Consider the following 13,334-nt stretch of genomic DNA (forward strand, 5'->3'; position numbering starts at 1 on the left):
TGAACGCATGGGTCGGGGTGGACATGATTGAGGGTGTAGACTCGAAACTACCACACCAATGCAACTACCAACAATTTGGAAATTGGTCTTGATCAAGGACACATGACAAAACTAGTGGAAATGCGCATGGGTAGGGGGGGTGCGGGGGGGGGGTTGAAGGGGAAAGGAGGAGCATGAATCATGTAACCATGTTAAAAATGAATATTAATAAATGTAAAAAAAAAAAATTAAAAAAAAAAAAAAGAATGCATTCTCTTCCCAGAGCTGTGAAAGGTATGTGATTTGTTTTTATTCTATTTAAAAATATTATCTTTAATATTCCGCTCATGTATTCATTTTGAATGTATTATTCAATATCATAAAAGATGTTGGTCTTTTTTTCTAACCCTTACTTTCTGTCTTAGTAACAATTTTAAGACAGAAGGGCAAGGGATAGGCAAATGAAGATAAATGATTTGCCCAGGGTTACACAGCTAGAAAGTATCTGAGGCCAGAATTGAACCCAGGTCCGGCACTCTATCCACAGTGTCATTTAGATGTCCCAAAAGATGTTTGTCAGTCTAACCCTAATTTCTGTCAGATTACTTTTAGTTTTCTAAGCAGTCCTCATTAAATAGTTTCTTCCAAGTTAGTTTATATTTTCAGATTTTATTATATAGTAGTTTGCTGAATTTGATTATTTCTAATGCTTCTTTATATATTCTGCCCCAGTGCTCAACTTTATAATTGTTTAAATGGTACCAAATAATTTTGGTAGTTACAGCTTTATAATATAGTTCAACTCTGGAAGTCTATTCTTTGATTCTTGCTTTTCTTCCCATTATTTCCTTTTATATTTTAAATATATTCTTCTTCCATGTAAAATCTTTTTATTATTTTGTCAAGTTATACAGAATATGATCTTGGTAATACAATTGGTATGGGACTAAAATTGTAAAATAATTTCATTAGTATTATCATTTATATTATATTGGCATTGCCCAACTATACATACTGAGTTTATTATTTCCATTCCTCCTAGAGTTTTTTATTCCTCCTGATTCTAGATCATACCATCAGAATCCATGTCCTTAAACCTTCATGAAATACTTTATTTATCTAAAGCATTTGCTGTTCTACCTGGTTTCAACTCCATAGAACAAGATTTCCCTGTGCTGGGTACCTCCCCTTAGTCCTACCCACGACTTTCCTACCTCCTTTTTTGTGTTGTCTAATCATCCCTTCCTCCCCCCACCCCCAGACTGTAAGTTCCTTGAGGGCAGAAACTGTCTTCCTCTTTGTTAATTGTATCCCCAATCCTTAACACAGTGTCTGGCATATAACAGGTGCTAAACAAATGTTTATTGGATTAAATTAGACTGAGTTAGAGTCAGTGAGTTGAGAATATGTAGTTCAAAATCTACTTCTGAGGTATAACCCAGGCAGATCACTTAACTTTTTATCTCAGTCAATCTGATTGGTAGAATGAGTTCTTACAGTGGCAGCTCCCCACATGAAGAAATTACAGATGCTACCCACGTTTGCATGTAAACAAACACAAACATGCACACAAACATACATATCATTCTTCCAGAGGAAATAATTCACATTAGCTTAGAAAATTTCTCTTTAACATTTGTTCAAGGATCAATAAAAAAGAAATGATCTGTCAACAATGAAATATAAAATTATAGATAACTTCTATTTCCAATATGGGACCCATGCTCCATTTCATAATGTGGTCCTAGTTTGCTCTTTATAAAATAAGATCCAAATCCTACTCAAAACAATTTTGAATACCCTAATAAATAAGTAGCAAAATTGGGGCATTTGATACATAACTATAACCTTTCCTATTGTTTAGCAAACAGGCTTTGGGGGGAAAAGTTGATTAAATGTCATGTTATAACAAGTAAAAGCAGTAAAAGCCACTAAAGGCTTTTTATTTTTCTGTTAAGTGTTGCTTTCGCTTTTGTTCAAGAATTGCTATCTGGTTATATACTTGATCATGTTTGCATCAAGGGAAAAAAAGGAGAGCGCTTCTTTTAATATCTGTCTCCACTTTACTTCAAAGGATGAACATAAGAAGATTTCTTTCAAGTGCTCTTTCCAAATAAGGAAAACACTTCTGCACTGACATTATCAGGTCTCTGTCATCTGCAATGTGTTGGGACAATGAATCATATAGAACCCTCCATTGACCTTCTTTCAATGTGTCTAGATAAAAGGATGAAAATTAGAATCCATCTCCTTGCAGTGCCACAAGTTATAAATGTACTTTATAGGGCTCATTATCCAAACTAATGGACTAAGGGTGACATCCTTGAAATGGACTTACCAGCACTGACAAAGCCAGTATGCAATATTTCAGGAACGATATGTAAATGACTGTGTGTTTGCTATAGCTTTTTATTATGGAAATATAAATTTACATTTGTCACAGCTCCACAGTTTGGGACCAGAATTATTTTATTGGAAATGCACTTTTACTTTGCTCCACATAAAATGTGAGCAATTATTTTTAATGTAACCATATTTGAAATATACTAGTATAAATTAAACTATCTTAAATCTTTCGAAAATAAGCCAAATAAGCAATATCTACTGGGCATAAGGGCATTAAAAGTGAGAACACTAACGGAGAAGACTGATAGTGAAAGGAATTCAATTTGTATTTGCCTAAAGAAATAGCGTAATGGGGTGGTATACACAGCCCAATAGAGTTAAGTCAGGTCCATAATGGCAAGCAATAAAATAATTTTTGACCCATTAACCATCTTTTCGTACTTAAGTTACACTACATTACCTGTTTTAGTAAACTTTAAAAAATGTTTTGCTCTTTCTTCCTTTTTCTGTTTATGTTTCACTGAACTGAAGCCCTTGTCTTAAGTAAAAATACTTACTCAGTCAAACAGGCATAGGGCTTTGAATTTTTCTTAGGGGAGGAGGGATGGCAGGGGGAGAAATTCTCCAAATACCTCCTGTGGAATATCAACTAAGCTCCAAATTTACCCTTAGAAAGGATTCTTATACAATTTAGAAAACCAAAGGCTTTTGCTTTTTCTTCAATGAAAAAGAGAGAAGATATTGTTGATATAACAACTATCAAGTTCACAACATCTGTACAGAGCCTGAACTAACAAATGAGAAAACCTGACAGATGCCGGAAGGATCTATCATCATAGGTTGTTGACTTTATTCAACCACCAGTTCATACATTTTCTGTGTTCCTTTACTTTTTGATACTGTGCTAGATGAAACATTTGTGATTTTTGTTTTCTTTTGAATTGGTTTTATTTTCCTTTTCTCTTTTGTTCATTCTGAATTGCCTTCTGTGACCAAAGTCTTTTTCATACCTTTAGTTCAGATGACAAGAAATGGTAGAAGATAAGACAGGCAGAAACAAGTGGTGTGAGTTTAAAGTGGGGGCACCGGTGTAAGACTTTGCAAAGTGTTCCCCTTTCTTCTTTTAGTTCCCTTCCCCTGCATAAGTGCCTTGCTCATAAACCTTCTAAATCAACCCTTTTTTGTGGACCCCAAAGAGATGTTAGAGCTTCTTTGACAGTAGCTAGGCCTCTGGTAACCAGAAGGCATTGCTTTCAGAGGCTATAACCTAGTGAGAATCATTAGGATCATTCACAATAAAGTGACTAGAAAATGAAATAAGCCTATGATCCCAGAACAAGATTTTCTAGGGTGTTACTATTCAAGGTGGAATTTCAGGATGAGGCTATGTGGGACATCATTCACTTAGCTGATGATCAAACGTACTTAGTTTCTACCTGGGCAGTCTTATCTCTAAGTTGCTCTAGAAAACATTAAGGTTCAAAGACTAAGTGATGCTATACAGACAAAGACATGTTTCAAATCTGTAATATAAACAGATATCTCACCAAATACTTAGCTAACCTTACAATAAATGGACTGATAAGAATAATAAAGAAAATAGTGAATTGGAAAATCATTAATACCCATTAATTAAGCACCTACTATGTATCAGGGACTGTGAGAGGCTATGAGAATACAAAGAAAATATAGTCCTGGTCCTCCAAAAGCTTACACCATATCAGAAGAAACCTATTAACATCTAAGTAATAAATATCCAAGAAAATGAAACCAGAATACTAAGGGAGTATCACTTTTTAAAATTCAGAATAGGATAAAGCCATTAATTTATTTACCATCTAGGATTTGAGTGGGGTCCTGGACTAGGCACCAAAAACAACACCCAGAAGAGAATTTTTAAAACATGCAGTTATTTATTTGAGTTCCATGATCAAGTTGATGCCTCAGAATTACAACTGCCCAGACACATTCCTATGTATTTCCTCTAAAAGAATGAATCTCAGTTATAATATAGTTTACTGACGTAGTGATTTAAGAAGGTAAAAGTTTGTTCAAAATTATGGTTTGGGAAAAAAACTGCCTTCCCAGCAGGAGGAAAATGCTTCAGCTAGAACTTGGCTCAGAAAAGAAAGCATACTCCAACACAAACAAAAATTGAACAGACTTTAGAAAATGATTTTTATATGGAAAGAAGAGTAGATGGCATTTTTGAAACAATTAAAATTAAAATGTTATTAAACAAGCAACTGTATGAATTCATTTTCATTCACTAACACTCTTTCAAAGTTAAAAAGAGCTTTCCTGTTACCAGCCTTCTATATCCCATCCTAAATCTTTTCTGCTCTTTCTTCATTCTAGTCTGAACTATATCCTGATGGTATCGTATAGTATAGTATAGTATAGTGTTGCATATTGGTGCGTATGTCCTATCTTACTTCTTTCCTCTCCAAGATTCCAAACCATATGAAGGAAGGACTCATACATTATTTATCTTGTTCTCTGCTCCCAGTATCTAACACTGTGTTTTATACACAGAAGCCTCTTATTAAATGGTCCCTAAAAGAGCAAATGTTCTTCCATAAATTAAAAATAAATTAGCTAAATAACAGTAGAAAGGAAAATAGGCAATGAACAAGCTAGAGCAGCAAAGAGAAAGCTTGAATAAACAAGGTGGCTGGATTGGAGCAGACACAAATCCATTAGCAGCAGAAGAAGGGGGAGGGAGGGAGGGAGAAGGATGGGCGGGGAGAGAGAAGCAGAGTGGGAGACAGAGACAAAGACAGAAAGGCAGAAAAACAAATGACTGCAGGAGAACTTGGAGTATGTCTGGGGAATAGATAAGAGTGCAAAGGTAAAGCAATATGAAAATGAATAAGGAAGAGAAACAAAAAATAAAAAGAATACACCATAAAATAAAAAGAAGAACCATGACTGAAAAAACTTAGGATCAGCTTTCCTATTAACACTGTATGGCCAGGAGCAAGTCATTCAATCTCACTGGGACTCAGTCTCCTGCTATGTAAAATGAGGGTGTTTAAAGTGGATCACCCCTAAGGAGCCTGGTGGCTCTGACCTTCTGGGATTCTCAAAGTATATGGAGCCGCTACTTTTGCTCCAAAACATTCTAACCCTCACCTTGTATGCAAACCTACATAAGCAAACAACTAGTACTAGGTCAGAAAATAAATGGCTGTGAAAATGAAGGATATGAAATGACCAGCAATCTCAAGTAGTAATTATTTCATTAAGTATCTTCATTAGATAATTCGAACACAAAGATGATTTCTAAACTGTGTCTCCTCTATGCCCCAGACTCTTTTGAGCTTTATAAAGAGGGCAGGATCTGTTTTCCATTTCATTTCTATACCCAGTGCTTAGCAAAAGATCTGTAATACTGATGATGCTTTTGGGGTTGGAATGAATTTCAGGCCACCTAAATGGCTTCTTCCAATACTATCTGCAACTAGTCAGAAAGTTCCCTAATGGTCCAGATTATAAATACCCCAGAGAAAAGTGATGAACGGATTCCAATTTTACTCATATGCATAGGACTGACATCTACCTTATTATTACTTCTACCATTTTATATATGGAAAGACAAAGTCACAAAGGGCATAAGCAACTTTCCCAAAATGACAAAAAAATGGCTGCAATTCTCCTGACCCTTGGTCCACTACCATGCATCTGGGAAAAGTATAGTTAATACTGAACATCAGGAACAGATGTCTCAAAGAAATGGGCAAAGCAGGAAATCTAGCAAGTGGGACAGCTGAAGTGCACATGGAACACTGGCTAAGGTAATTAGATCCAGATTATTGGTTACACAAGTTACTTGGTCCAAGGTCATTACTGCCATGTCTAAATATCAAGTACTGAAGTACTGTACCAGTAAACTGAAAAATCTCATTGACAGGAGTTTGCTATGGTCTGCAGAGCAGGATAGGGAAAAAAAAGAAATTCATTTAACAAGGGGATGCAAGGCTTCTTCTCCAAGTTAACAGAAGGAGTTCAGTGTGAGACCACAGCAAGAAGATACAGTCCTGAGATGAAGTCAGAAAAGAATCACACAGGAAAAATGAAATGGAAACATGAGAAAGACACACAAAATTCAGTTGGAAAGAGTTATGTGGCTGGCTTGACCCATCTCAGATATGCAAGTATCTCAACAATTTTCTGTCTTTCTTCTCCTCAACTGTGTTTACCATTTCCATGTATAATCATCATAGGATACAGAATCATAGAACCAGATAAATCATATACTTCAGAATACTCTGTTCATTCTAGCTTCAACCAGTCTGTCTCCAGTCAAAGTGAGAAGCAGCATACGTTTCTTATTCAATATGTAAGAAGAATTCAATTTGCCTTTCTGGCAATACCAAAACAGCAGATTTCCTGCTAAGGAAAGCAGGGAGAAAGAGGAAATCAATAGAAAAGAATGAAAAAAAAACATTCTTTTGCTTCATATGCTTAAAACAATTGCTAAACATTTGCAAACTTCAGTTTAAAGGGCTTGCGAAGTAATCTAACTAGGAAATGTACTCAAGACTTTAAGCCAGTTACATTTCTCAGTATTTGGGGGAAAATACAGTTATTTCTAAGCACTTAGTTGGCCTATATTTTTAGCTTGACAATGTGAACTATTAGTCAACAGGCATTTGTGATATTAAATATTTACTACATACCAGGTACCGTGGTAGGCATTAAGAGTATAAAGACAACCAAAAATTCAACAATCATTGCCTTTAAGGAGCTTACATCCTAGAGAGAGGGGTAGAAGGGAGAGGTAAATACAAAATATATTCAAAGTATTCAAAGATAAATTCAAATGGGGAGACCTGAGTATCTGGAAGGATCTTATGGGAGGTGTTCATTCAGGTGAGCTTTGAAGGAAGTTAAGGATTCTATGAGGTGAAGGTAGGAAGAAGTACATCCCAAGGATAGAGGACAGCCTTTGTAAAGGAATGGAGATAGGAAATGGAATGTAGGTCAGCTAGTTTAACTGGATTACAGGATTAATCTGGAATATGGCAGAAAGGAAGCTTGGACCCAGATTGTGAAGGATTTCCAATGGCAGAATAATTGTTTTATTTTACCCTAGTCTTTTTAATTAGTTTAATTAATGGAAAACCACTGAAGTTCCAAATAAGTAAAATACAAATAAATTAATAAATATGCCATAATGAATAGCAACAATATACCTGAGATTCTTAGAAGATCTGCCAGGTTTAATGTAGTAATGCCATATAATGCATAACAAAGGCCTATGGTCTCTAGGCTACCACAAGTGCCAATAATAGATTCTAAATCCATAGTTTTAAATTCTAGAGGTTCTTTAGGCCTTTATAAATATCCTCATTCTCAGCTGTCTGTTTTATCGACATGGCCAAAATGAAGGCTGACTCCAAGGCAAGTGTAGAACTGCAGTAGGATAGGCAGGCTTCTAAAAATATGGGCCATATGAACAAAATCAATATGGATACAAGGAAATAAACTAGTGACCACGAGAAAAACCTTTGCATCAAATATCATTAAGAAAAGTCTTCTGATTCAGGCAATATGAAGACAAATGATCAGAAGCCATTTCCCAAGAGATAAGTGGTCAAAGAGTATAAACAATTTTTAAAGAGGTGTAAACTACTGACAACAAGCTCTAAATTACAAATATCAGAAATGCAAATTAAAATAATTCTTAGGTTTCACCTCATACCCAAACAAAATAGCCAAGATGACCAAAATCAAAAAATTAGTTTAGAGTGGGGTCTGGGGATGGGAAAGATCTGCTGTGGAAAAACAGGCAGACACTATTGATGATGGAACTGTGAAATGGTCCAACTGTTCTAGAAAACTATTTGGAATAATGGGAGAAAAATGATTAAACATCTCATATTTTTTACCCAGCAGATCCCACACTACTGGGCATATGGCTCAAGGAGTTCAAGACAGAAAAGAAAAACCCCACACATAGTAAAATAGTCACAGAGCACTCTCTGGGGTAGCAGATAATGGGAAACAAAAAGGGTGCTCACTATTTAGGGGAATGGCTGAAAAAAGGATTGGACATGAATGTAATGAAACATTTTCGTGTAGCAAGGAATAATGAACATGAGGGATTTGAGGAAACCTGGGAAGATTTCTATGAACTGATGCATAGTGAAATAAACAAAATCACCTTAACAATATACATGGTGGCTTACAATGATGTATTAAAAAGAACACGAAAAGAAGCCAAACCTTTTGGCTAAAATAGCCAATCACAGAGATATATCTTCCCTTTTCTTGAGTAGAGGTGTTAGAGAATAGGAGAGCAAAACATTCCATACATTGTCAGAAGAAGTCACATTATTGGTTCTTTTTTGGATAAAGATTTTCTTTGTTATAATACAGGGCACAATGGGGATGAGGAATATTTAAGAAGAACATATGAAAAGATATCAATAAAACTTATTAAATAAAAAATTGGTCACATAAATTGTTCATGTGCCTGAGAGTTACATGCAAGCTTATAACTGAACTCAGAAAAAGATAAAGGCAAACAAATATCAAGAAAGTTATTGATTCTGACACCTCAGCAATGGGAATGTATATACCAGGAAAAAATGGTACCATTTGACACAGAGATAACTATCTCTTCGTGAGCCTTTTTGGAGCTGTTCATGACTCATGTTAGGAATAAGTATGGCCTTTAGGGATGTATATTTCAATAGGGAATATTATTTTAAATTTAGGAAGCAACTTTCTTCTGTACCTTTTTGAGTACAAAATAGAATATTTGCAAATATTTATTATAAATAAAATAGAACATTTATGACATATTATAAATATTCCCATATAAATATTTATGAAGCTTTAAGCCAATATGTTCATTTTATCTCACATTACAGAACACTTTTTATGAGAAAAAATTACTGCCCAAGTGTAAGAGTTTTCTGAATAGGATTATGTTTTTTTCTTTCTAAGTCTTAAAAATGCTGGTCTATGAACCATAAAAATATTTTAAACTTGTTAGAGTGTACAAAATTATTTGAAAATGGGCAAAACAACTTAAAAAGTTCTATTATGTCACTTTTATTTTAGCAAGATACTCAAGTACTGTACAATCTGATAACTTTTCATTACAATTCTTCTGAAAGAATCATATGAGATATGTGTCACTTGCTGCTTAACAGGGCAGTAGCAACATTAACTGAAAAGCCACTCCTAACAGCCATTGAGATAGTAATGAAAATCTTTTAACAAGTATTTAAACAACTAATCTGTCCTTCCCACTACCACCAATCCCAACTGAGAAAATTTTAAAACAAATCAACCCAGAAAATCAGGTCCCTCAATACACAGTGACACAGTCTGGCAAAACAAATTCCCATATTAGTCATGCTGGAAAACATATGTTCTTTTCTGTATTTTCAGTTCATCACCTCACTGGCAGGAGGCAAGCAGCCCGTTTTATCATTACTCTTCTGGACTCACTGCTTAGCATTGCATTAAACAGAGTTTTAAAGGCTTTCAAAGTTGTTTTTCTCTATAATGTTATCATTATATAAATCATTCTCCTAGTTCTACTCACATGTCTTTGCATCAGTTCATAAAGATCTCCCCAGTTTCCTCTGAAATTGTCCATTTCATTTCTTATGGCATAATAATATTCTAAGACATTCTTATACCATAATATGTTTAGCTATTCCTCAAAAGGAAGAAATTCCTTTACTTTCCAGTTTGGATCTACCATAAAAAGAGAGTCTATAAATAATTTTGTACATATGGATCCTTTTCTGCTTTCCTTGAGGTCTAAACCCAATTGAGCCAAAGGAAATGCAGAGTTTGGTAATTCTGGGCCTGGTTCTAAATAGCTTTTGAGTAGGGCTGGACCAATTCAGAACTCCATCAACATTCTAATGATTAGTTTCCCACAGCCTCTCCAATATCTGTCATTTAATCTTTTGTCATCTTGACCAGTCTGATAATTACGAGGTGGAATTTGCATTTTTCTACTTGTTAGTGATTTGGAGCATTTTTTCATATGATTGATAGCTTGAATTTCTACCCTTGAAAACTGCCTCTTCATATCCTTTGACTATTTATCTACTAGCTCTTAGTCTTATAAACTTGAATCCGTTCCATGCATATTATTTTGGAAAACAGATCTTTGGTTTAAAACCACAAAGTGGTTGAGTATGAAGAATGCAGAGCAACACAACAATGCTTATGAGAACCGTTGAAGCAAATCGAAGCAAAGCAAGCCAAAGCAAGAGAAAGATGCATACAATGGCTATGCCAAGGCAAACTAGACCGCTCTAGGGCAGCCAACCAATCTTGGTCATAGAGAACAAAAAATGAAATACATTTCTCTCTATATCTAATAGAAATGTAGAGGACTTTACAAACAAAATATGGCATATATAGTTAGAAGATCATTTCTTTTTTGTCAGTTTGGGTTATCTGTTCTGGGTCATAAAGGAAGGTAGTGCTGTTGTATTAAAAAAATAAAAGGGCATCCTGTTGGAAAAAACAAACATAGACAAATACGTCATTTAGCTTCATCTCAGACAATGACACAATCTTATTTTTAAGGATTTATAACTTAGTTGTAAAAGTAGATGTAATATATATAATATACAGAAGTGCAAATTATGTTCAGAGTTCAAAAAATTGTAGGCATATTTCTCTCATTTCAACTCTAACTTGCCTGCAGGCCTGATACTGTTGTAAAAGAATTTATCCTCAGATAAGAGGGCAGCATAGTTTATGACAACAATCTACCTAAAAACTCATTAAAGTCTTTTCTCTTGGAGTGACATGCATTATCAGCAGAGATTAATCTGATGAGTCTTTAGGTGAGCTCCATTTTTAAAAATGCAATAACAGAGGGCTTTGTTGTCATCTGATGAAAATCAATTAGAGTAGGTAAGGCCACAAGGAAAACTAACATCACTCATCAGCAGCCCCCCGGCAGCTGAAATGATTTGTCTTCCAAGCTTGGGTGATCAGGAGCTGTGGTAATATTGCGGGGAAATTAATTTAGTTTCTATATTCTGCACCCACTTTCCTTGTTCTGGAGGACCTATACACAAATTACTTTTAATCAAGGTTGATATGTTATTAATACCAAGGAGGATCTTGGAAGAATCATTTTTTTAATCGACTGGAGCATTTTTCACCTGTGTTCAGTGTGTAAATAGAAGAAGGTTCCTTATATTATCCTTACTTTCCAGATCCTTTGTCCACTACAAGGCACTGTATTGCATGGTTAAGACAATAGGTTCCACCAAACACCGCACACATCCTGCAAAAGAAATTGGAAAAAACAAACAAAAAAAAACCCCATCAGACTGGTTGTTACTTTGCAAGGCAGAAACACTTACCTTGGATTTCTTTTTTCCGTTATTTTATACTCTTGAATGTGTTACGTGGAAGAATGAGTTCACTGTTTCCCTCTTATTTACAGTAGTATCAATCTCCCAAAGATCCTTTGGAAAAGAAGAATGCCATTTTGTCATGGTATAAATGCTACACCTTAGAATGTTTAAGCAAAGAATTGTGAAAATACCTCAAGTCTTTCTGACCACAGGTCAGGCTCTTCTACAAAGAACCCTTAGCCATCAGCTACTGACTGTGGAGTCAAATGTCTGCCTAGAACCATCGGAGCCCTATATAGGCAGATTATCAACTCAATATCTGACAGAGTGGAAAACCAACAGAAGTGAACCACAGAAATGTAAGGCGATTGGCCAAGAATGGAAATCTATTAGATGGGGGTGCGGTGGGGCAATGGAGTTGAGGACACAGGTATAATTATGATGTCTTAGCTGTGGGAAGGATAATGTATGACAATTGAAGCAATAGATTTCCAGACATATCTTTAATCATCATAAGTTCAATTTCTCTGGAGGATACTAATACACTCTGCTGGTTAGAGGTTTTTTCCCCACTTTGTGGTTTAGAATCTGCAAGACAAAGACTTAATGTTACTAGAGGGTTTACAAGTGCACATTTTGGAATGTTACAACAGGTAAATTAGAACAAACAAGCAAATTCCCACAAGAGACAAGAATTTTTACTCTAGATAAAACCGAGGAGATTTTCTCCCTTTCTCTAGGAGCTGAGAAGGAGAGGGAAGATAAGACACAGAGAAGGCTGATGCAACACAGTGGTCCTTTCACTTTTTACAACAATGTTGAACCTTCTGGTGCCAACAGAGTCCATATGCATGTGATAAAATATTAAAGGCATGAATTCAATTTAAATTAAATAAAAAAGCTAAATTACATGAGTTCAAAGAGGTACAAACATTTGTACCAAGAGCTCTCTATTTAGCTTTCTGTTTAATGATAAAGATGTTTTGGCATCTTTATCATTACCATCATCATCACTATTGATAGATGAAAGCCTCATAGAACACTTAAAAATTTCAAGGCATTTGCAAAAATGATCTCATTAGATTCTCAAAATTAGATTCTGTACCTTAAGTAGTACAAATATTAAGATCCTCAACTTAATGATGAGAGAATAGGCTCAGCTTTTTTAACTCCTCTTTCTACTACATCCTTTTATTCCATTTGAGTGGAAGGAGCAGAATTACAAAATCCCAGCTAACTAGCTTGTCTGGAAAACTGAGGTGCAATCACTGAAAGCAGTGAATTTTGCATTTCATCCAATTAGGATATAGTTGTACCCAGCATCAGAGGCAGCATAACCTTAGAGTAGCCCCTACTGGCAAAATCACTTGTGAGAAACTAATGATAAAATGAAGACTTCTGAATTCCAAAAAACCCACAGGAGTCCAGTTCAGTCCTAGTTAAACTGTTGTACAATGTTCAAGTTTAAAAAGAATGCTAAGGAATATCATAGCATGTCAAGAGCAGAAATCTGCTCAGTTCTAATATTAAACGTAATGTTTTCATAATAGCTTCCTCCATAAAATTATCTCTGCATTATAATATTTAGAAAAAAATGTTGCTTAACTTAGTACAAATAAGTTATCAAAACACTTCCATAAATTTCTGTACATTAAA

General features: G+C 35.2%; 1 protein-coding gene across 1 annotated transcript in view; it reads right to left on the reverse strand.

Annotated features, from left to right (window-relative positions):
* Positions 1 to 13,334, reverse strand: part of CHM (CHM Rab escort protein) — a 208,751-nt gene that overhangs the window by 65,127 nt on the left and 130,290 nt on the right. Inside the window, exon 9 of the mRNA XM_044682814.1 lies at positions 11,528 to 11,605. Coding sequence (XP_044538749.1) covers positions 11,528 to 11,605 — 78 coding nt within the window. The remainder of the gene's footprint in view (positions 1 to 11,527; positions 11,606 to 13,334) is intronic.

Source organism: Gracilinanus agilis, chromosome X (assembly GCF_016433145.1).
Source record: "Gracilinanus agilis isolate LMUSP501 chromosome X, AgileGrace, whole genome shotgun sequence".
NCBI lineage: Eukaryota > Metazoa > Chordata > Mammalia > Didelphimorphia > Didelphidae > Gracilinanus > Gracilinanus agilis.